This window comes from Varanus komodoensis, unplaced genomic scaffold (genome assembly GCF_004798865.1).
Source record: "Varanus komodoensis strain SLA01 unplaced genomic scaffold, ASM479886v1 scaffold13_3, whole genome shotgun sequence".
Classification (NCBI taxonomy): Eukaryota; Metazoa; Chordata; class Lepidosauria; order Squamata; family Varanidae; genus Varanus; species Varanus komodoensis.
This window is the reverse complement of record NW_025335409.1, coordinates 16983493-17006940: the sequence shown is the minus strand read 5'-3', so window position 1 is coordinate 17006940 and position 23448 is coordinate 16983493. Positions and strand designations below refer to the sequence as shown.

Genomic DNA, 23448 nt, shown 5'->3' with positions numbered 1-23448 from the left:
CTGACCAGCTGAAAGGGTTGGGAAGCCAACCTGGGAAATATCAGTGCATTTGCCATATGGTTGCCCACTTCACTCACAAGAAATATTTTTCCAAGTAAAACTGTTGGAAAATTGCAGGTCAGCAGGCCATCCAGACTAGGCACTGGGAAATGGAAATAGAGCATTCAAAAATTAAAGCATCCAACATCTTTGCTTGCATCCTTTGAAAGGATGTAGCATTTCATTTGCTTGATTGTTACAAGCCATTTGGGATGTTCACCAACAAGAAAAAGAATGCTCCTAAATTGAGTGTGTTAGCCTCATACAGCTCCCACTATCACTAGGAAAACCTAAAAACAATGCAAAGGTTTCACTAGCATTAATCAAACTATCCATGCATTGCAAGGAATTCTGCCAGCCATAGTAGTATTCTGGTATTCTGTCAGCATCTCATTCTGATTTTGTGGGTAGAAAACATTTAGCACCAGGTTGCTAAAATATAAGCGAACTGCCCACTGGGTCTGTATGTACTCAGTGCTGGTCTCCAACATGCTTGTTAACTATTTTTTCAGTCGTTAATACACACTGCCCTCTTGTGGCTAGTATAGGAAAAGCAACAATGTCCTCATGAAGTGGACTCTAGGCTATGAAAGTTTATGCCATAATAAATGTGTTAGTTTTCAAATTGCCACGAGATGCTTGGTTATTTCTGCAGCCACACTGGTTACCCTCCTGCAAAATATTAAAACATTGTGCTAAGCCCTGTTATGTTGGCTCTTGAGTGACATAAAATTTGTCTACAGCAGAAGAGATCCAGCAGATGCTGCAGCAATGCATATCATAAAATCCAATAATAGGAAGGGACTGCACCCAGTATATAAAAGAATGCGGAGTTTGTTTTCTTTCATCTCATTTGGCCACAGGCCATGATGAAGATGATGATGATGCAAGAAGAAGAATTAAAAGGGGATGCTGAGTCCATGGTATAAGGGTCAAATGAATAAAAGAGAGTTGTGATCCTATTTATCACTTGCATCATTGTCACTGGAAAACAAAGGAAAGGAAAGGAAAGGAAAGGAAAGGAAAGGAAAGGAAAGGAATGAAAACCCTGCTAGAGACAACTGCACGCGGCAGCAACTAGATTCGGTGTGCCTTCTTTTACCAAGTAGTTAATCTATTTCTGCAGCTATAATCGATGTTAAACCTTTAAAGTAGATCAGTGCTATGCAATCTACTTTGTCTCAAATGTGCAGTGGGGGCTTGAAGCTATAGCTTTTTTTCATTTTTAACTGAATTCAGGAGAAGTAAAACAGATGGACATTTATTTATATCAGCCATTGAAATGGATGTATACAAAATATAGGCATACAGCTAAACTGACAAAATATCCAAATGACAAATTGTTCTTGGTGGCTGAAGCAAGTTGACGATGCTTAATTGACAGTCTGATTTTAAGTAATGCATCTTTGGAAGAAAAAAGAAAGAACAAGGATTACAGAGCACAAACAATATAGCATTGCTTTAAAAAAAAGATGACTGTGGGGAATATCAGTTGAACAGCAAGAAAGTGCCTTGTCCAATCACTGGGCTGCTTTTTGCTTTTGGACAAAGTTCCTGCAGAATGACAAAAGCAACTCCTTCTAGGAAAATTAGGCACAGCATTTGCAGCTCTGGCTAGTGGGCTGAAGGGACAGACACTCCAGTTCCAGAAAACAGAACTGAAGCTGGTACATATAAAGAAAGCATCATCCTTTAATATTCCCATTTCCCAGATGCATAATTAAGGCTGAAGGATTGGTTTCATAGGCCAGTGGTGTCACAACAGGATTTAGATTAGGCTCTCAAATATAACTAAACATAGTGTTTTAGGATGAAAATTAACTGGGACTTCATTTGAAATATCTGTTGCTCTTTGACATCTCATTAGAAGTACACAAAGCACATGCTACACCAAGAAAGCTTGCTCCATCCAGCTGATGAATACCATCCCTTTAAGCAAACTTTTCAACTAAGTGTGGACCTCTTATCTGTGGTCCCAGTGGATTAGATCAGTTCCAGAATTTTAGCCTAAAGCTTCTCACAATAACTAGATCATTCCCATATTTCCTGCCAGGTGGAGCTATAACATAATCTGTGAAAGCGGAGAGTCTCCTATCTAACTATTGGATGGTTTATAAAGTGTTTAAGATGCTTCTGTTAAATTTTCAGATTCCCTGTGTGACATAGACCTTTTAAATGGAGCAGAGACATAACTGTCTCTGAGTGCATTCCTTCAATACCAAATATGCCATTTGGCAGGTATCTCAAGCTTAAACTTAGTTAGGGAATCGTGGTTTTGGACAAACTTCAGCACTTAAGATTTGGCACTGTTCAGTGAACATTATGCATAAACGATACTAAGCCAGGAACTGGACCGAATCTTCCCTGTTGTTTGTGTCCATTTTTATTACTCAGACGACAGCAAGAGTTGCTTAAAGGCACTTAGGTAATTTTATGGCAGGGCGCCAATTCTCTAAGTAGAGGCAGGGGTTCAACACTTGATAAGCCAGGAACTTATTTCTGATAGGGATCAGGAAACGGGATAAATTCTACCAGCTGCAGAAAGTATCTGTCTGTTCATGTTTATGCTCAAGCCATCTTAAACATTCAGGATAGGTAACAAATTTGTTTTTTCAACAGCTGAGCTTACATGGAAGCCTGTGGTTTGGAGGCGATGTGAGGCCTGAGCCTGGACCTTCTTGGTCCGCTCACTAGCTCTGCTCTGGGCTGCTGATGCTTGCTTAGGGCGAATGGGCATAATACAGAGCACAGAGAAGTCCATACTGCACAATCTGTTTCTGGATTGCAGGTGAGAAACCACTGGCATGGTTTGGGCCTACATTTGTTTTGTGTGTGTGTGTGTTCAATCGCAAAGTCATGCCCAACCCATCATGACCCCATGGACAACATTCCCCCAGCCTCTCCTGTCCTCACCATCCCTCAGAGTCCACTCAAACCCACACACACTGACTGCCCCAGTGACTCCATCTAGCCACCTCATTCTCTGCCATCCCCTTCTTCTTTTGCCATCTATTGTTCCCAGCATTAGGCTCTTCTCCAGGGAGTCCTTCCTTTTCATTAGGTGGCCAAAGCATTTGAGTTTCATCTTCAGCATCTGGCCTTCTAAAGAGCAGTCAGGGTTGATTTCCTTTAAGATTGCCTGGTTTGATCTCTTTGGAGTCCAAGAGACTCTCAGGAGTCTTCTCCAGCACCACAATTTAAAGGCTTCAGTTGTTCGATGCTCAGCCTTCCTTATGGTCCAGCTTTCACAGCCATACATTGCAACTAGGAAAACCATAGATTTGACTATATGAACTTTTGTTGGCAGGGTGATGTCTCTGCTTTTTAGTATGCTGTATAAACCTCTCTGAGTGGCCAGAACAGGAAGGTGTGATCTTGTTGGTCCATTACACATAGCATGTAGTCAGACAGAAAATAATCCAAAGTGGCTAGATAGGTGATCCATGCTAGAGCACAGATTTAAATCTAAACTAGTCCTAAATACATTTGGGTAAGCAAATTAATTTCCCAATAGTTTTTAGGCTTCTCAGGCTCATGCCCAGCATTCAGTTATGACATTGACTCTATTCAGTGTTACAGAAATATAAGTATCAAAAGCAGATGTGGATGAGCAGCCTTCACTGCCCAGGCTGAAGCAGAAAGTCTTGAAAGAGATTACAGTCCCATTTGGTTGGACACAGCTAGAGTTCTCTGTGCAGCGGAGAAGTTTGCACAACCGGGGTTCTCAACAGCACTGAGGACTGCAATCCTCAGTGGAATCAGCTAAATGTGATTGTAACTCAAGCCAGGAAGATCAGGAATGGAGGTATTCTGGCCAGCATTCATGACCCATGTTCCCTCCAGTCTTACACTTTCGTAATGCCTGATAAAGGCTATTGAACCAAAGACATCCAATAAAGTTTCTGAGCAGAGAATGTCAGTAGAAGCTAGTACAGAATGGACTGCTTTGAAACCTCCTAGCAGATCACTTTTTAATTACAAATGACTCCAATCACACTGCACTCCATATTTTTTTTTAATGAGAAGTCTGGTGGAGAGCAATAATTTCATTATCCGTAAGTCTAGTTCATAAATTCAGTTGAGAGAACTGTCAAGGGATTCTCCTCAGTGTCATAGCAACAACCTCCAAGCAGACATTTCATCCATTAAATCCCCCCCCCCCCACCCTTCAAAATGTGTGTTGTGTGCAGGGGAAGAATCATTCAAATTTACCCACTGTGTAACTGGAAGTTCCTGCTGAATGTCTCACTACTGCCAACGGCTACCTGGGAAGCTCCCTCACACTATTTTGACACTGTGTTTGGCTGAGTTATGTCAAAATGGACATCAAGAGTATCCAATTCTTTCTGAGTTGTTCTAATTTTATCTCCTTAAAGTCTTGGTATACACCCTGTACTGTAAAGACACTCAAATCTGGGTGTTACTATTCCTAAACAAATCCTCTACAAAGAAGTGGTAGAGTTAAGGTGATGCATTAAGGTAAATACAACACATGAATCATAACTCTCAGCAGTTCACAGATGAGAAGAGAGGAAGAATTACATGATCATAACACTAAACAAACTTTGAAGTGAAAACCTTTACCTGAACTGTCCCTCTCTATCAGTATGTATTTCCAAATGACATTTCACAGAATGTTTGCTTTTACACAAGGGATGCAGGTGGCGCAGTGGTTTAAACTGCTGTGCTGCTGGGCTTTTACACATTTGGTTGTATGTTATGGAATAACTGAAAATGGATCCTTTCAGCAGCATTCCTGGTACTGAATCAGCTACTGATGATGCAATTAGGGGGCAGAGGGAGGGGAAGATAGGCACAGTCATTCCAGAGTTCCAATATACCTCCATGCTAGAGTTAAGATTTCTTCAGGATACATTCTTGGAAGGGAATTGCTGAGATTTTTGTTTTTCTTACCCTGCTTGAAAAAGAGGTAACTGTAGTTGTTTTGGGTTTTCTCCCTCTGAATATTCTTCAGTCTTTTTTGAGGCGTCTGATATTTCTACCCCTGCCAGGCTTCCATGCTCTAGCATAATGCTAGATGGAGCATTCAGAATGGTGGCCAGGCTGACAATGAAGTAAATGTTTCTGTCAACTGCAGGAATAATCAGTTAAAAAAGGAGACCCCTTGGGGGTGAAAAAGGAGCTGAGTTAAGGCTACTGCTGGTGGTGAGTCCCACATCTGAGAAATGGTTGGAGAAGTTCTTCTCTCCCTGGATAAATTTCATGAAATAGTCCCTGTCCCTTTTTTTCTGCCTACAGGTAGGTACAGACTTTTGAGAAGCCTTGTTTATCTTCCTGTAAAGGCGGGCTGAAACCTGAAGACAACTAGTGCACATGTGTCCGCCCTTCAACATCTGTTGAAAAGACAAAATAGGTACCCGAAAATAGGGACTGCTGGAATGCACAACCTCAGAGGTTTTTGGAATGGCACCAGGAAAGTGTAACTGTTAGGATCAATTATACTGTTATACTTGGCAAGCCATGTGTTTCAACAGCCATCTTGCAAGAGTCACTGCATTCATTCAGAACAAGGGAATAGAATATAGTGTTTCTTTATTCCCCATCCAAGGGCCTGCTGTCTTTCTAGTCGCTAAGTACCAGCTGCAAAAACCATTTTCCTCCACCCAGAGTGACAGAACGTTTTCCGCGCCTCAAGCCTCCATTTTTTGGAGCGAGTGAACCTAGGTGGCAGCGGTGCAAGCCAATGAGGCAGTCTTTCCCCATCTGAGCAGACTCTGAGTTCACATCCTGGCAAACATTAGGTGTGAATGTGAGACTGGAAATCTCCTCCTAGTTCCTCATGGGCTTAAATGTGTATCGTCCAGTGCCAAGTACTGACCTCAGAAAAACACAGGGAACACTGTTGGTCGGGCATGCCTACTGTGAACATCAGTAAGGCCGATGATCATCAGAGAAAGGATGAGATTAGAAGAAAGCAGAATGATTTCTGCTGGATAGAACGAAGTGACTTCTGTTTCAGTACCCTGCTTCAGAATGATAGAAGAGCTGTGATGGATCAGACCAATGGCACATCCATGCCACCGTTCTGCTCAGACACTGGCAAACTCACTACCCACAGGAGTGCACAAACAGGACAGCACCTGCCTGCCCAAGTTCCCCAGCACTGGTGGACATATGTGCCCCTGATACTGTTTCCAAATGGGTGTGTAATTACTTTAGATGAATCCAAAACCTGTGCTAATCCTGTACTGTTCTTTGGAGATTTAAGATGCATCCGAAGCAAAGCAAATGTCCTGCAAATCAGTCCAATGTGAACTGGGCCATTGACAAGCTTAGGGAATAACTGGAGTTCAGAAGACATGGAGATGCAGATAATGTATCTTGGAAAATTGGTGTATTCTTCCCCCAAACCTTCCATATAAGGCAGATACCAGGTGGGAGAGGAGGTGTAGGAAAAGTGTGGGTATAGTTTGCTCATTCCTTTTTGAAACACCCAAATAGTCTACATGGTGCACTTGGTTATACATTTTCTCAAAAAAGTGGCATCCATCCACTCCACCAAGGATGAAGTGCTGTTTTCTAATACCAAACAGAAAACCATCCAGGAAAGAAAAGCTGCCATGGTTTTACATTCATCATTACTCCTGAACCCTGCATATCCAAATTTTTTCCTGACACACTGCTATGATGCATACCATGTGCATACAAAATGCCCACAAAAATCAGTGCAAAAGCCCATCCTTTTTTTGACCCCACAAACTGTAAAGATTGTACTTGCACAAAAGGTTTTGCACCTATCTGTCTGAAATTTGGCAGTCTTTATCTACTTAGAAGAGAATGTAAATTTTATCCAATTCTTCCAAGAAATAAACAAATTATAGGCATTCCTTCTTAAAAATAAAAATCTCACATTTCAAAGGCTATTTGCACAGAAAAACCCTCTATTTGTCTGAAATTTGGCGGGCTTCCTTTCCCCAGAAGGGCCTACTATGCCAGCAAATTGCATCCAATGAAGTCATTCTAGCTATGTTTTGGATTTCCCATCATAGTCAATCGTGAGATACAATGCTTTGGGTTTTCCAGAATAAGGATCGCCTTCGGACCTGAGGAAAAAGTGGCCTGAGCCAAATGGATCTGCTATCTGCTCCACAGAAGTAGATTCCAAGCCAGTTGTGGTCTTCTGTGTGCATCATTACTTTTGAGCAGTGGCCAGCTAGATACTTTCAGGAAATCTATAAGCAAAGCTGGAATGAAACTGCGCTCCCTTCGTGTTCGACTTCTAGCAACGGCTAACCAAGGGAATACTGCCTCTGAAGCCAGACACTGTGTTTAGCTATTATTGCTAATGCCCATTAATAAACCTATCCTCCATTAATTTATCTAATCGCCTTTCAAAGTGATCAGCAAATCTTATGGCAGCACATCCTCTTAAGATGAAAGAGGTGATATTAATAATGAGCTGTGTGAAGAAGTAATTTATTTTTATCTGTCTTGAATCTACTGACAGCTCATCTCACTGAATCCAAGATGGCACCAGATTTGTTCTCCTGCTGGGGACATATGGGGATCTTGTTTTTGCTCACAAAACATGTGAGGATGTCCTGTCTGGCATTCCATACCAAAAGGCTGGCATGAGCACATGCCCATGGAAGCACGTGTCATTTGCCTGATTGGTGCCTGCATTCATTTTCCAAGTTCAATTTGAGCAAATTCGCTAATTTGGGCAAATTTCGTTGTAGAATGCATTGGACACACTTAGTCTATGAAGGAACATTTTTGCATGTTTTGCAAAAATGTCCCAAATTTCACACAGGATTCTGTTCCTGCTTGCTCAGGATGAGCAGCAATTACAAACCCAAATGGGAACTGGGCATGAAGCGAATGATGTTCAAAGGAAGTCAGTGAGCTTACCAGAGGGCAGTTGCTATTGACTAAGCTAGAGAAAAGGAGAGCTGGCAAAAGGGCTTGATGACCAAAAAGAGGCCTGGAAAAGAAGAAGGAAGGATGGAGAACCCAGGGAAGAACAGCTTCCAGGTGAAGAGTGAAGGAGAAGAAAAGCAGAGGAGAGACAAAAGAGAGAGCACTTAGTGGTACTTCTCTGCAAAATTCAAATTCCCTGAATAATTTGAAATAAACCAGTGATGCTCTAACTGCATGCCTCTGGGAGATGTTTACTGTGAGAAGTTTTCTGACTCATGAGTGCATTACTGCACCTGATCAGTTTAGAGTCCCGCCACATGTGTGCACACTGTAGTGTATTATTATTATTATTGCTTTTGAACACTTCCTCAAAGTGCTTGCCTTCCTAATGAGCTGGCTGGGTGGGCCGAACAGGCAGCATAACAAGCTGTGGTCAGAACGGAAGGCTCACAGCTTACACCTGGCGTTACAGTGAAGTCCTGTTCCACTTGCAAATATTTGGCCATCACAGCATTCCAGACTACACCCACATTGCTTGAAGACACTAGGGATGTGGGTTTGCCACCACTAATTGCTCTGAATCAACCTCTGATTACACACTGTCATAAAACCAGATGTGCTTCTGACAGAAACAGTACCAGAGAGAAAGTAGAGATCTGAACTATTCCCAGGTTCCTTGAAGAGCTTTGCCAGTTTGAGTTAAGACTTGCCCATTGATTGATCTTAAGTGGTGGGTGTCTGAAACTGTTTTTCCGACAGACAATGAAGCTTCATGCCTTAAAAAAGAAGAGCAGGATTTTAGAAGTTTATCTGCAGAGGTGTTACATCTCAGATTCTTTTATTTAGATGGAACAAAACATACAGGTATTTCAGCTGTGACTTCCTTGAAATGGCAGGACTTTATTCTGCCTACACCTGCATAGCATTGCACCTTGAATCCTATGCAAGTTTGGACCAAACAACAAACAAATAAAAAAGGAGGCCTGCAACAGCACGCTGGGAGCTGAAAGGCTCCCCTCACCTATTTAAACATTCACAGGATTGCAACCTAACTCTTTTTTAAGTGATGCAAGTGCTACTAATGGAAATGAATTTATATTTTTAATGTATTATATTTTAATTTATGTTGTGAGCCGCCCCGAGGCTTTGGCGAATGGGGCGGCATAGAAATGTTTTAAATAAATAAATAAATTGTTGCTAGTTCAAAGTTAATCCTGCCAGGCTGGTTGCAAGTGAAAGTGACATTTTCAAGCAGTAGCACATATAAACATGACATTCCAACTCATACTTATTTGTCCCATTTTATCTCATTTACCCTCTTCATCACAGTGCTGAAATGCCCCCCTCCCTTCCCCGGCCACATCTAATGGCTAAGTGCTTGTTATGGTCCTCCAATGGAACATGATGTAGGTTCATGCAAACTGGGGATTATTTATTTTTATTGGTGCATTTTTAATGTATTAGATTTATCTTTTAATTGTAATTTTGTATTTTATTATCCACCTTAAGCAGTATTCCTAATAAGAAGGCAAGCTATGTATTTAAGAAACAAATTAATGGAGACTACAGGTAGCAGCTCAACACGGGTAGCAGCTCCATGTGAAGGCCATCAATTGACAACCTTTGTTGCCTACCATGTCAGCCAAATGGACCATGTGGCAATAGAGAGAAGTTGATGCCAGCAGACATGAGACTCTTACTAGAAATTAATTCATCACAGAGTTCATATTTATAACACGAACATCAGTTGCTATTTAAAGAACACTTGATGAGTCCTTTTGGAAGAAAACTATAATTCTGTGGAGATCTTAGTGTCTTCTGGTACTCACACAGAGATGCTTAGGATGACAAGGGATGAGTGAGGAATCCAATGTGTGGGTAGGTGGGTGGAACCCCAATGGATTTCCTCAACTCGATCCCACCGATTCTGCTGGAGCTGAGCATACTGTCTTCTGTTTGATATTGTTTATGTATATGTTGCTGTTGTTTAAAAATGAGGAAACTGTGCAACGCTGCCCTCTCTGCAAATTTGTGGAGCAGAGGACTAAACTGTCAGAAAATTTAGTGTGGCCATGGTAGAAGGTGCCTTTCCAGGGATATGAGGCTATTTCCATATTACTCATGTTCAATGCTGCAACATGTATGAGAACAACAACTTGACTCTAATGAGTCAACCCAGCTCTGTGCTAAATGAACAAGAAATGTGCAATTCTTGGCTCCAGATTTGCACATCTATTCAAACAATTTTTCAGACTCTGAAAACAAAACTCCAATTTGATCCACCTTTGGCTGTTGGGTCAGAAATGTGTTAAAAGTCTGTTGAGTTCCAATGGAGCAAGTTTTCCGGTATTACACTCAGCTGTGGACAAATGTTATGGATCCATTTTATGGCCAAATCAAAAGATCTCAAAATGAGGAAAGGGTATTCAGAGGAAGAGACAACAGTGGAGCATTGTTGCAGTGGGGGAGATTATAAGATGGTGTTGGCTGAGGCAGTGGCTCTTTCTTTTTTCATTTTAAACCCTGCTTTTACACCATCACAAGAGTTGGGGATGGTAGAGGGCTTCTTAATAGCTGCCTCTGTGTGACTACTAATTGCCGCACAATGCACTTGGAAGGATGCTACACTGTGATAAACAAAGTCTGAAAAAGAAAAAGCTATCCAGAAACATACACACAAATGAAACCTACAAATAATTCAACCCTGAAAAAAAATGTCTGGGTTCAGTGAAGTCCCCTATTCTTAGCAGCAGTCCATGGTCCTGTAGGACAGTGAAGCTGTGGGTCAGTTTATATGCTACATCAAAACTAGATGGTAAAGCTTGTCCTGTGTGGTGCCACTTGGCTGTGTAAGTAAAGGGTGAGTGTGTTTGGTGTGCATCAAGACAAACCCAAACCTCCCTGAACATAGGAAAGAAACATACACTTTCGCAAAATGTAAAGTCAGTTTTAATTTACTTTAATACATTTAAATAAATGCATGCATACATAATAAGTAAAATAAGAAGGGAATGATTCTTCCTTGCATTTCAGCTATTGTCCTGTCCAGGTAGCAAAAAATATGCACCCTTCTACCTATAGCCAAAAATGGTACAATCTAGGAAAGACTTTACCACATTGATTTTCAGTTTATCAGCTTGCTGCACAATTGTACACCTTTTCTTAGAATCAGATGATTGCCTGTGTGCAGGGTGGGAGAGAAGGGTGTAGGCAATGTAAGAGAATGTAAGAAAGCCGAACTTGTGCTAACTCTGCTGATTTTCAGTCACAAGAGGGCTGCTAATACACACATGGAAAAGACTAAGGAAGCAAGTTGGTCAAGGACCAATCTTTTTTTTTTTTTCTTTGCAAAGAGAAATATTTGTATAAAGGAGGCTTGGCCTCTCCTGGCTGATGTCTGATCCTGAGTTGCGCCAAGATGTTAGTTCAGGTGGCAAGTGGAATCAGCTAGAGCTCTGTTTGACGTATGCTCTGCACCCTCTGCCAGGGGTTACCTTAAAAGTGCTGCATCATTCCCCACCAGTGCCGACACCCTACAACACATCCATGCTGTTAACAGTGACCAATTCTTGGACAGAGAATTTTGAGAAATCCAGAGACCAAAAAAAGAAAAACAAAAAATGAGTTAAACTTCCTCGAATTGGCATTCCTTGCTACATGACTAGCAGGCATGAAATGCAACAAGAGTTGCAGAGTCCAGCAAAGCCTGTGATTTAATCAGCTATGATTCATATTGAAGAAGAAAATAAAACACAGACTGTAATAAGAGTAGATGAAGGCATGGAGGCTTGTTTAATAAAAACAAACAAACAGTGAAACCTTTTTCTTAATAATGAGTGGCCAGTTATGCTCAAGGAAAACTGGAGATATAAATAACACCCTAACCTATAGCAGGATCAAGAGCAACATGGATATCAGTCAGAAAAACAACATGTGAGCAACTTGAAGTTTGAATGCAAATGTTTAAGGCATTAGGAAAGCCACAAAGCCAGCTGGAAGGGAGAAGCAGTGGGAGCTGCCTTCTCTTGCTGAAGTCTGCATCTGCCTGGATGGAATTGTCCTTTATTCCACCTGCTGGCACAAAGAGGATAAAGAGAAGTGTGTGGGAGAGATGGGATGTTGCTGGATTTTTCAGTCAAGACTGAATACGAGCAAGTGAGTGAATCAGAAGCCCCATGCAGATGTCCAAGAAGAACAGAAAAGAAGGGCTGTGTGTTGAGGTACCTGCCAAGTGCTAAAAAGAGGCTGGCTTGCCTTCTGTTGCCAGTCCCTACTGAGGCAGCTTTCTGCAATGTTGCTGCTTTCCACAAGATATGTCCACTCATATATACAGTTAGGCTCAGCTCCAATGCAGCGATGGCCACACAAAAGAAAGAATGGCAGTGCAAATAAAACTTTATTACTGCTTATTATGACAGTGTTCAAAGGACAAGCTATTTGTATAAACCAAAAAAGCCACTTCTCTCCTCTACAGTAATAAGACCATAGAAAGCCAAGTCGATCTCTTCCTTGGGAAGGACGTTCTTTGATTCCTGGCCTTAAATGCTCAACTTGAATGCCCAAATCATTTATTACTATTACATTGCATTTATATTCCACTTTTTTGTCTTGCGGGGAACCCAAGGTGGCTCTCTTAGCTCCATTTTATCTCCCAACAACAACCCTGTGTAGTAGGTTAGGCTGAGAGTGCATGAGCCACAGGGAGCTTAATGGCCGAGTGGTGACTAGAACCCAGTCCAACACTCTAAGCACCACAGATTCCTGACTGTTGCACAAAGCTTTACCCAATTTACACAAGCTTTAAGATACTATCTTGAAACCAAATGCTTCCATTACCTTGTAGACTAGGAGTAGGTAAGCAATGCCCAATAGATGATTGTGGCTAAAACTTCCAGGATTCCTCGCCATTCCAGCATTACTGGCCAGGGCTCATGGAAGCTCCATCCAAAAACATTTGAACAGCAGCAGATTGCCTATCCCTACTGTAGACACACCAACATCAGGACAAATGTGCTCTTCCATGCAAAAAGGAATCTTAAGTGGCCCACATGAGCAAGTTTCTGCAGTGTCCTTTCTACTGCCTGCTCAGAAAGAGAGCAACTGTTACCGCAGTTCAGTCCAGTGCAGGGATAACTTCTGGACAAGGCAAAAGCCTTGGTGTGTGGAAAACAGGGAAGGGAAGAAATCCTACTTCCCTTTTTTGTGCTTTGGAGGCAGATAAATTCTGTGGGTGTGGAACATGTTTGTCAACTGCTTGCTGCAGCTAGCCCCCATGTCAATTTCCACAGATTGCCCCAGCACAGCACAAGGGCATGGTGCAGTGTTATGCAAAGGACATCCTGGAGAAATGATAACAGCGGCGGGAAGACGCCACTAAAGGGTGGTCACCAGCATGGAATACGGCCTCTTTTCACTGCCACCTTGACAACTGTTTCTCTGTATGATATAGCTTCATTTCTGAGTTTCTGTGGTATTCAAAATGATCACTTGTAACAGGCGGAAGCCAGGACAAGCACTTGGTGGGAGTGGAGGATTTTAAGAGCAGAGTGTCCCTAATCTTAGCATTCCCCCAGCCAATACTCTCCCGGGGGTGGGGGCATGCACACTTGTACAGCTTGTGAATCAAACAGTTCACTTGGGGGATCTTTTCTTAGCCCTACCACAAAGCCACCCCCAACGTATCCATATTGTATTTTTCTGTTGGTTCATCCTGTGAAGCTTAAATGGTTGGGTGCACAGAATGTACACAAGTATTCCAACTGCTCAGGAAATTATATGCCACTGTTGGAGAAGAGACAGTGACCAGTTTGACTAGGGTGAAAAAAGTCATCCCAGGAAGCTGAGTGGACCCATCTCAGATGGTCTAAAGCATGGGTCCTCACCTCAAACCATGGCTCGCGGGATGGATCTGGCCCACCATGGCCATCCATCTGGCCCACGCTGCCGTTCACCGCCCATGCATGCGTATGCTGCACAGGTGGGGAGGTGGTGGAGATGATCTCCAAGCAAACAAGCCACCGCCTGCCTCCCGGACGCGTGCGTTCACTGCTGCCTCCCAGCGCAGGGAGGGGGGGAGGTGCCAGCTTGCTCACAAGGAGATCATTTTGGACTCGCTCGGAGAAAAGGATCTTCTTGCTCGCATGCCGCAACATGGCGAGGTGCTGGCTTGCTTGCAAGGAGATCGTTTTGGACTTGCTCGGAGAAAACAGAATCTGTGCACGCCTGCCCCTGCCTCACCGTGCCCCGGCCCATGCCCTCCCGCCCACACCGCCTTGATGGCCTGCACCCATCACCTGCACCTTTCAACTGGCCCTCTGTTCAAAAGGTTTGAGGAGCCCTGGCCTAAAGGAAAGGCAAGTGGAAAGGAGAGAGGCCTGAAGAAAAGCATGTGTTCAGTTAACTAGAGAACTGACAGTCATGTGAAGTTCCCAAGCTGAGAGGATCCCTGTGCTTGCACAGAAGGGAGGACTCTACCAGCTGTGGACTCACCCACCACCACTGCATTGTTATTGTACAGGCCAAGAGAGAAGCTGCTGGGAACCACTAAATTTCACATTTTTTGTTAAATTGACTAGTCAGTTGACTGTCTTAGTAGCCCTTGATATCCAGCCAGATTTAATGTCAGATGTAAATACTGTCACTACATTCCTGTAGACAAAGCTGTATTACCAGCTCTATTAGGTGGACTTCCCATTGAAGGGAAGTCTTACTGACAGCTGATTGCTCTAGGCCTTGTGCAAGCTTGGGCAGAGTGGAGAAAAAGAAGCTGAATGGGCAACAAGGGGAGGCGTCCTGGAGCACGCTCTCAAGTGCAGAGGTCTGTCTGCAGTTCTTTGCTGTCAATGGTACGCATCTCCCATTGACAACGGGTCAATGTCTTTGCAGCAAACCCACTGCTGAGATGAGGTAAGTTGTGTGGCTCTTTGGGGAGTGGGTGGGAATGGAAGCCAAAGACACCTCTTTTTTCCCAATGCTTGTCTCAGGAGAGCCCACTGACATTTCTACTGGATGCCATGAAGTGGCTTTAAAAGAATCCCAGTGAAAGGGCACTTGTAATGTCTATCTTGTCCCACACCATGTGCCTGATCGAGGATGGCCTCCAAAGAAACACTAGAGGGCAGTCAGATGATGTCTCAAGGAACATGAAGGGATGGAATGAGAGGCTTGGCAGAATCGTTTGGCACTCTGTAACCAGTATCAGGATCATTTTAGCTGCCTGGAGTTTCGTTCATTCTGGTGCAAAGTGCCACAGGAAACATTTTGTCAAAAGACTGAACGTCGAAGTGGTCTCTCACAGCACATGTACAAAGCAGGGTTGTTTATACAGGAGATAATGCCAGCCGAACAGAATATAAAAATCCCTCCTGCTTCTTTGCAAAACAGTGTTACAAAAAACCTTAAGGAAGTCAGCAGCATCTCTGGCAATTAGACATGAAAGAAAATACATTTCATAGCACATTTGTTCATTGTACTTAAGTTGCTACCAGATGCTACCAGATGCTTTAGAACTTCAAACAAGGAGGAACCTTCTGCCCTGAGAAATTCTATTAATCTTCCTGGTACAGCTTCTTGTTTTAATTTCTCTGTAAGCTCCACAAGCATGAGCAGTAACCAGTTGCATGCATATATTTTTGACACAATAAACTACATACAGACACAACACACACATCTTTTCTTGTGAATCAGGATGTACCATCTCAAAACTGCCTCCATCATCATCATCATCATCATCATCATCATCATCATCATCATCATCTATACTGCCCTTAGCTGAAGCTCTCTGAGTGGTTCACAAGAATCATACACCTAGAAAAGCCGTTGGGTCCAACCCCTGCTCAATGCAAGGCTCAAGTCTCCCATCCAAAATCTTACCAGGCCTGACCCTCATCAGCTTCCAAGATTAGGCAGGATCATGCACTCCAGGCTATACAGAAGCTTGTGTTGTGCGCTATAATGGTTACTCATCCTAAATTACATACACATACACATATACATGGGGAGCTGCCTTGTATTAAGTCAAAACCCTGGCCCATTTAGCACAGCAATGCCAACACTGAATGGCAGGGGCTTCCCAGGGTCTCAAACTCATACATGGCATCATTTCCTCCTTTCTAACCATCCCCAGAGATTTCTGGAGTAGAGGCACACGCCCCTTTGTGAGCAAAGCATGTGCTCTACCACTGAGCCAAAGCCCCTCCCGAGGTCCCTCCCATGCTGCGGTAATCCAGCATAGTATGTCTTGGTTTGGAAATCACAATAAGAAACAACCATCAGCTCTATGGTTTACATGCTTCACCGTGTTTTCTCTGGTTGTCTGAACCTAGTATTGTGGTTTCCATGGTCTCTGCATGCAGCTCCCACAGGACCTGCTCCAACCACCCAGTGTGGGATTACATTTCAGGTGCAGTGGCTGATGGGATATGCATGACTTTTGGGATGAATGAGCAAGGAGGGTGGGAATCACACTAGTGTAGAAACCACTCGATCATCTGCACATCCAGGCAGAAAAAGAGTGTCCTGGGAAACCACACAGGGTTGCTTGTCATGACATCTGAGCCCAGCCACTGCTTTACAGGGCTACACAGATGCATAACCACAATGTAGGTGTCTCTGTCATTCTGTGCAGTAACCTGCCTTTTCTAAAGTATTCCAAAAATGTCCTGGAAGCCCAGCAGGAGGAGAGGATTACTGATTAGTGTCATGAACTCATTCCAATAAGTAACCATTGCACTAGTGTGTACACAAATTTATTTATGTTTTCTATTTTATTCTGCTTTTTAACTGCATGGGACCTAAGGCTGCTTATATAACCATAAGCAGTGGGTATGCTTATACTCTTTCTCCTCTCTATTTTATTTTCACAGCAAACATATGAGGGGGTTTAGCTGGAGAGGCAGTGACTAGCTGAGAGTCATCCAGGGAGCTTCATGGACAAGTGATGAAAAGAATGTAGATTTTCTGACTCCTAGGGTAGTGAAGGCATCTAACCACTATACCACACTGGCCCACAAATCTATTGGAGAACACTTGCCCTGATCCTGGACACTTGTCTCAGTATTCCTACAATAGTGCTAGAAGCCCCATGAAAATCATTGAAACAAGTTGTCCAAAGGCACAGAAAGGAATATGTTTGGCACAAACAATGGAGCCATTTTAACTGTGCAGTCCTATGATGTGTACGTTCTGAATTATGGCCTAATAAGCACGCATAGGTACTTTGGGTATCAGCTGTTCAAACATGTGCAATTATTCAAAAAGGAGCCTGTTTATAGAAACAAGAACCATGGATTAATTACTCAGGAACTGTTGAGCAGGCACAAGCTTTGCTGCCTTCACTATCACCTTCTCTTCCTTGTCCCACTAAGGAGCTCCAATTCCCTGCAGAGTGTCGTGTTCTCCATGAGGAGTGCATGAGGATGACCTATCATGGCATGTCTGAGGGATTGTGACATTCTTTGTGTCATTTGTCAAGAGGAAATGGACCCTGGTAGTATCATATTCCCATCAGCATGCTAGGACATGCATAGCCCATGTATTCTTGACATTCCACCAGATTTCTGGAGTTCCCAACCACCACCAGCACCACCACCTTATCCCTTTCTTCTGCCCCATGTTAGTTGGGGCAGGGGGGGTGCATTGAAGGGAAAGGAACAGAAAGCTTGTGCTCAAGCCTCTAATTCTTTGTGCAGGAGCCTGAATCATGTAGGAAGGATCATGTTCATCTGATGTTTACTCAGAAGTCACAATCGTGATCTACAGGAAGATTTTCTCAAGAAGTTTTGGTTAATTCCCAAACCTGCAATTGCATTCAAAAAGTGTACATGTTGGAACATGCATGCTTTAAAATGTTCTCTTTTTTAGAATATACATTTATTTTTTCAATCAATGGGGGAAAGTACAAATGTAAGCACATGTTTTTCCCCTTTGAAATGTACAGTTTCCACATTCAAAAGGCACATTTGGTCATGAATAAGATGAACCAAACCACAAAGTGAGGTCTACAAAATCTCAGTGAATTCGAACCTCCCTGGTTCCTCATCCCTATCCCAAAGGATCCAAAGAGTCTTACTTCCAGGTTAGTGCACACAGGGCTATGGCTTAGGTCTTTGACAAAGCTGCCACTATATAACTGCAGAGAATTTAACAACTCAATATCTAGGCCTTTTTCCTTAAGATAATCCCAACACAGTTCTCCCACATATTCATTACCATATCTTAAAAAATACCAAACAGTGCCTACTAATGCCAGAGAGGAGTCAAACCTAACGATCACATCTAAGGAAACAGTCATAAACTGAGACAGTAAAAACAAAACAGAACCTCAAGATCTGAGACAAGCACACTCATACTTTCAGGCTTGACAAAGCAAAGCATTATTCTATGGAATGAGGTGCTGATGGCTCAGAGACAATCTGCACCTCCTCACAGAAACACAGCCAAAAATCAGAGGAACAGAGTTTGAGAGACAACCAGGAAATGGGCAGTCTGGCAACCGTTATCTTGAAGAAGTGGAAGATTTTCGTTTTCTTTTAAGGTAGACAGCCCCATGAACTGTCAACATGAGCAAGGGGTGAAAGGATAATTTAAAACATCCTGGGAGGAAATTGCACGTTATTAATCAGGCAAATGATGAAGAGAAAACATATAGAGCACACCAAATTGTGGAAGGGAATGGACACCTACCGTACCAGGCCTGGGGTATGGAATCCGTCCATCGTATTGAACCCACCGGTGATCCACACTCTCCTTGTGGGCATAATGTCCATTGAAAACTGCTCGAATGTCAGCCATGCTGTACACACAAATAGCAGAGCCTTTGAATACAGAGCTGGGAAAAACAGAAACAGGTCATGCTCAAAAAGGGTTTCAAAGACAGGTGATACATGAAAAACAAGGTTATGAACACTTTCCTAACTTTCTTTATCAAAAACATGTTTCAAGTAGATTGCTTACAGGATGCAATCTGGTAAAGTTCCAGTATGAATGGGGCTGATCCTCACCTCCTGGTTGAATGTGTGAAGTGGAACTTAGAGATCCATTCCAATATATCCCTTGGTTCAAAGGTGCCTATTAAAAGGTTTTTAAAATGCATATTTTAGAAGGGAATATTTTTAAGCTACGTATTTCAAGGTAACATTTTCTACCATGTGGAGTGTGTGCGCGCGTGTGCAGTGTATACATGCACAGGTGTGTGCATGCATGCATTAATCACAAATAGGTGTAGTAATGGGATGGGATGGATTTATGAATGAACACGTGTGCAAAAGTGAGGCAGGCTGCAAACAGATTGCATTGCCCTCCCAGATAACAGGCAGCATCAGGGGCTGTGATAAGAAGTTGTAGGAAATCTTTAACCTTTACCCTTCCTCTTGCATGAAAATTCATGATGATCAGCCGTAGGGACCCTATTTATTCTCTGCAGGGTCCCTATTTTCCCCTATGGGAAGAAAAGCAGTTTATGCTCTGGGACAATTTCGAACATACTGGGAAGAGAACGGCACGAAGCCGTTGATCCGCACTGTATTACTACTCTATCTACTCTTTTGTGCTGACTGAACTGAAGGCCTGAAATATTAGTTTGCATAACCCCTAAAGGCCATGCTGAGCAGACTTTTGTTTAAAGCTGGCAGACCAGAAGGGATCCAAAGCGAGGGCTTGTTTAAAACACTGAACGGAGCACTGGACTTGGATGTTGGCCACAAGCTACATTTGTATCTTGCCTTTCCCCCATGGAGCTTAGAACTGCATTTTCGCTTCGAAACATGCCTGTGAGCTACTTTCAGTGAAGGGAACGTGACTTGTCCATGGCCACACAGCGAGCTTCCTAGCTGGGTCTGGCTACGAACCTTGATCTCCCAGACCTAAACCCGAGACAGGCTGCTGCATGCACTGGATCTCACTAGGTGGCATTGAGAAAGTCCCTGCTTCGCTGCCTATTCCTTCCTCCTGGAGCTGTTATAAGGCAGTACAATAATATTTGCTGTAATCCAACCTGAAGCCCAGTATTGCAATGTACAGCCAGGGTGATTCAGGAAGCTCCGGTTTTGGTTCGTGTACAGATCTGAACACAAGCTAAAATATACCTGGTAGTAGTGAAGACACCATACACCATAGGATTTCTCTCATCTCTTGTTGGTAGTAAGAATATATCATCTGCAAGGGAAAATGGATTGTTTTTAAAGTTAAGACTATGCAGCTTTTCTTATTTATCATATGCTTTCCCCCTTAAATTTGCAAGCATGTTGCTAATGCATGAAAAGAAATCCTTAGCTCTCAGATTTGAGTTGCAATGTGTGGCTTCTTCATATAATTTACTATTTCTCCATTCCTAGCAGTTAGTTCTCTTCCCTGACTTTCCCCCATCTGCCCACTACCCCTATAGCAGTAGATCTACATATGGTAGGCCCACATATCTGTCCCCCTGCCCCTTTCCTACATGTGTAACATAGCATAGTCTTCCCCAAGGTGGGGCCTTCCAGATGTTTTGGACTTCAATTCCCATCACCTCAGCCAATATGGCAAGGGCTTAGGAATCCTGAGAGTTATAGTCCAAAATACTTGGAGGGCACCAGACTGGGAAAAACTGATATGCATGTGGCAAGAGAGACACAGATGTGCTCAAACCCTACAACTTTTCCTTTTCCAAAAAGTTACAGAAAAATTGTGGAAATCATTCAAGGTTGCAAGATAAACTGTTAGCGTAAGCACTGTGTACAGGTTTGGTGATATGTGTGCAATTCTTCACCAGGCATACAGGCACTGAATGTATCTGAAAACCCTCAGAAAAAGAATAAATGAAAATAAAACAAATTCCTTCTATAGCTGATTACATAAAAATAGTTAATATCCAAAGTCCTAAAAATGGTATCTCTTTAGTTATGGTGCAGGCACAGGGCTTAAAATGGTTAACACATTTGAAGTGTCCTTATGTTGTGCAACAGAATATCACAGTTTTGAGTTGTTTTAAACTCCGGATCATTCTTTCCATTTTGGGTCTGAAAGGGATATGAGTTGGCTGGGTGAACACTATGATTTGGCATTACAGTATCGATTTGTCCACATTTGTGTGATGCATAGGGTTGGGTCAAACCTGAATTGACAAACCTGTTGCTCATCTGCAACATTTCAGACATGGAGACATTTCCCTGTCTGGATGTTCCTTCCTACCAAAAACAAATTCTTGCATGCAGAGACTTTTCCTTGATATTCTGGTTTTCAGTGTACACAGATTTTTTTTATGGTAACATGCTTTACTTGTGAGAGGGCCCTCTTGCACTTACCCTGCCCACATGCCAGCTTACCAGCTCAGTTTCTTGTTCTTCTTTTACAAACAAACAGAGATACCAAGACCTCTTTTTCCTGTACAGGCATGTTGCTACCAGCCCTGTAATTGCTCACAGACTGCTTAAGTATGACTAAAGAGGGTTCTTCTAATAGAAATTCTGTATAACACTCCATGCATCTCCCAAAGGGCTGGGCTTACTTTCATATTATGCAAACATGCCATCAAGCAGAACCACATGGGTGGAAAACATGTCATGCAATCAGTGTGGTGTGGAAACAGTTACAGCCATGGCACAAGTCAGTGTGGGGACGTATAAACAGGGTGTAACTAGCTGATGAATACATGAGAATTTTGTTTTGGTTCAGAAATCATACCTGTTTGTCCCATTCATAACTTCAAATGTGAACAAGAATGGAGATGCATTAAATAACATTTGCAAATGCTTATGATGTTTGAAAAATGCTTATCCTTTGAACAAATGTACACTTTGAAATGCATCTTTTCCAAAACACAAACAAACAAAACTAAGCACCATATTTTCACACATTAGTCAACAGAGGAAGAAGTGTGCACTTTTGAAAAATGTACATAGAAATGCACATTCCTCTTATTTGAATAAACCAAATGAAACAGAACGTGAGACAAATTGAGCTTCAAAGTGATGTCTGGATAATTTTGATGAGCTGAAACTTCCCTGGCTCTCCTGTCCCTAAACAAGCTATATATTGGATGTGGATCAAAATGGAAAGCATAAAGCACCAGAAACAATGGTGTCATTTAAAACAGAGCAGTGATGACAGAATGGTGCCAGTGCAGAACCAAATATGAGTAAAGAAAGGCTAGCATTCCGATTTAGGACTCTTTAGGGATACTTCATGAAAATATGCCATGCTTATGAATGACTTTCTTCAAGGTTACTCAGTGTACACTGGACATTAGAAGATTATTAGTTAAACTCTACTTAGCCAGACTAATCCATATGAATTTTGGTTTTGTAGTGTGTGTGGGAAAAAAAATCCTACAAGTATCTTTGTTTTACTCTTCATGAGACCACCTGGTGCCAGTTACCTTTGGACTGAGGCAATAAAATCCATACATTTTTACATTTCAGTGATTGAAGAACTAAAAGGCAACTTACGTAGCTCATCAAAATGTGTATCTGCTCCTTCTGGGCCAGGAATTGAGCAAACCAGCCTTGCTTTCAGGAACGTCGTCCACTTGTTTATCAGACTACGTTGACCTCCCATGTCATTCTAATTAAAAAGCAGTTTATTTAATTTCAGTTTGCTAGAAGGAGGACTTTTATCTAGGCAAACGGAAATAGCTGAATAAAGGCTCGGCCCTAAACATGAACAGATGCTCTGTTGCTGCCCTGGTGCCTTCACAGACCATTATTGCCAGTTCCACCACCTCTGCCAACTCCCACCCACCTGCATCAGCTGCCACTGCCTTGCTATTACTTACCCCCATGCCCTACAGCCCTACCAGTGCTGCTCGCTGCTCAATTTAAACCGTATTTTCCCATTAACCAAATATAAGCAGCAGTGCCATGCCAGCTCCTCCTTGCTCCATGACTCTCACTCTGAGGAAAAACTGAAGCCAAGGTGGCCCTGGCCAGTGCTTGTACTAATGCCTCCGCTTTGCCATACCATCCCAATTATTGTTTAATCCTGAACTTTAATTTCAGGCTGAGCTTAAAGCATCTGCTGGTCCAACAGCAGGGGAAAAGGGCAATCTCCAGGGCTGTGTTAGACTGAGGAAAGTCTCCTTTCAGAGTATGGGAGTGTCTGCCAAGATGGTCACAGAAAATGGGAGTTTCCCCACACTGCTGTTGCTAACACCACAGATGTAGATATAGCTAAGCAAGCTGTTGGGGAGGAGTCAGAAGAGAAGGAAGGCAAAGGCAAGCTGAGGAGAAAAAACAGTTGAAAAGTCACGTATTAGAGCAAGGGAGAAGGGAGAAGCTGGAAGCGTTGTGTCCACTTCATCTAAGACAGCACAATGAACCAGCCTTGGCTAAGTATGTCCTGTTTTATACCAACAGCCCTGCTGTGAAAGACCAACAGTAAGCCATGAAAATGAAGAAATGCCACAATTTTCTGAGTAGTGTTGCTGCAATTAATCAGAACTGAGCCTACTTCTTTGGCAAAACCTCCAAGATATTACAGGCCATTGACATTCAGCATTCTGGAAAGAAATGTGTTCAGCTGTACTTTATTTAGTTTTTTCTACACATGGCAAAA

The 23448-nt window shown here is 42.7% G+C and overlaps 1 protein-coding gene across 4 annotated transcripts in view; it reads right to left on the bottom strand.

The window, feature by feature from the left end:
• SEMA3D (semaphorin 3D) overlaps window positions 1-23448 on the bottom strand; it is a 180419-nt gene that overhangs the window by 36143 nt on the left and 120828 nt on the right. For all 4 annotated transcript variants that reach the window (XM_044423327.1, XM_044423325.1, XM_044423328.1 and 1 more), the window contains 3 exons: window positions 22344-22458; window positions 20004-20073; window positions 18604-18748 (listed from right to left, as the gene is read on the bottom strand). In XM_044423327.1, the coding sequence (XP_044279262.1) occupies window positions 18604-18748; window positions 20004-20073; window positions 22344-22458 (330 nt within the window). The remainder of the gene's footprint in view (window positions 1-18603; window positions 18749-20003; window positions 20074-22343; window positions 22459-23448) is intronic.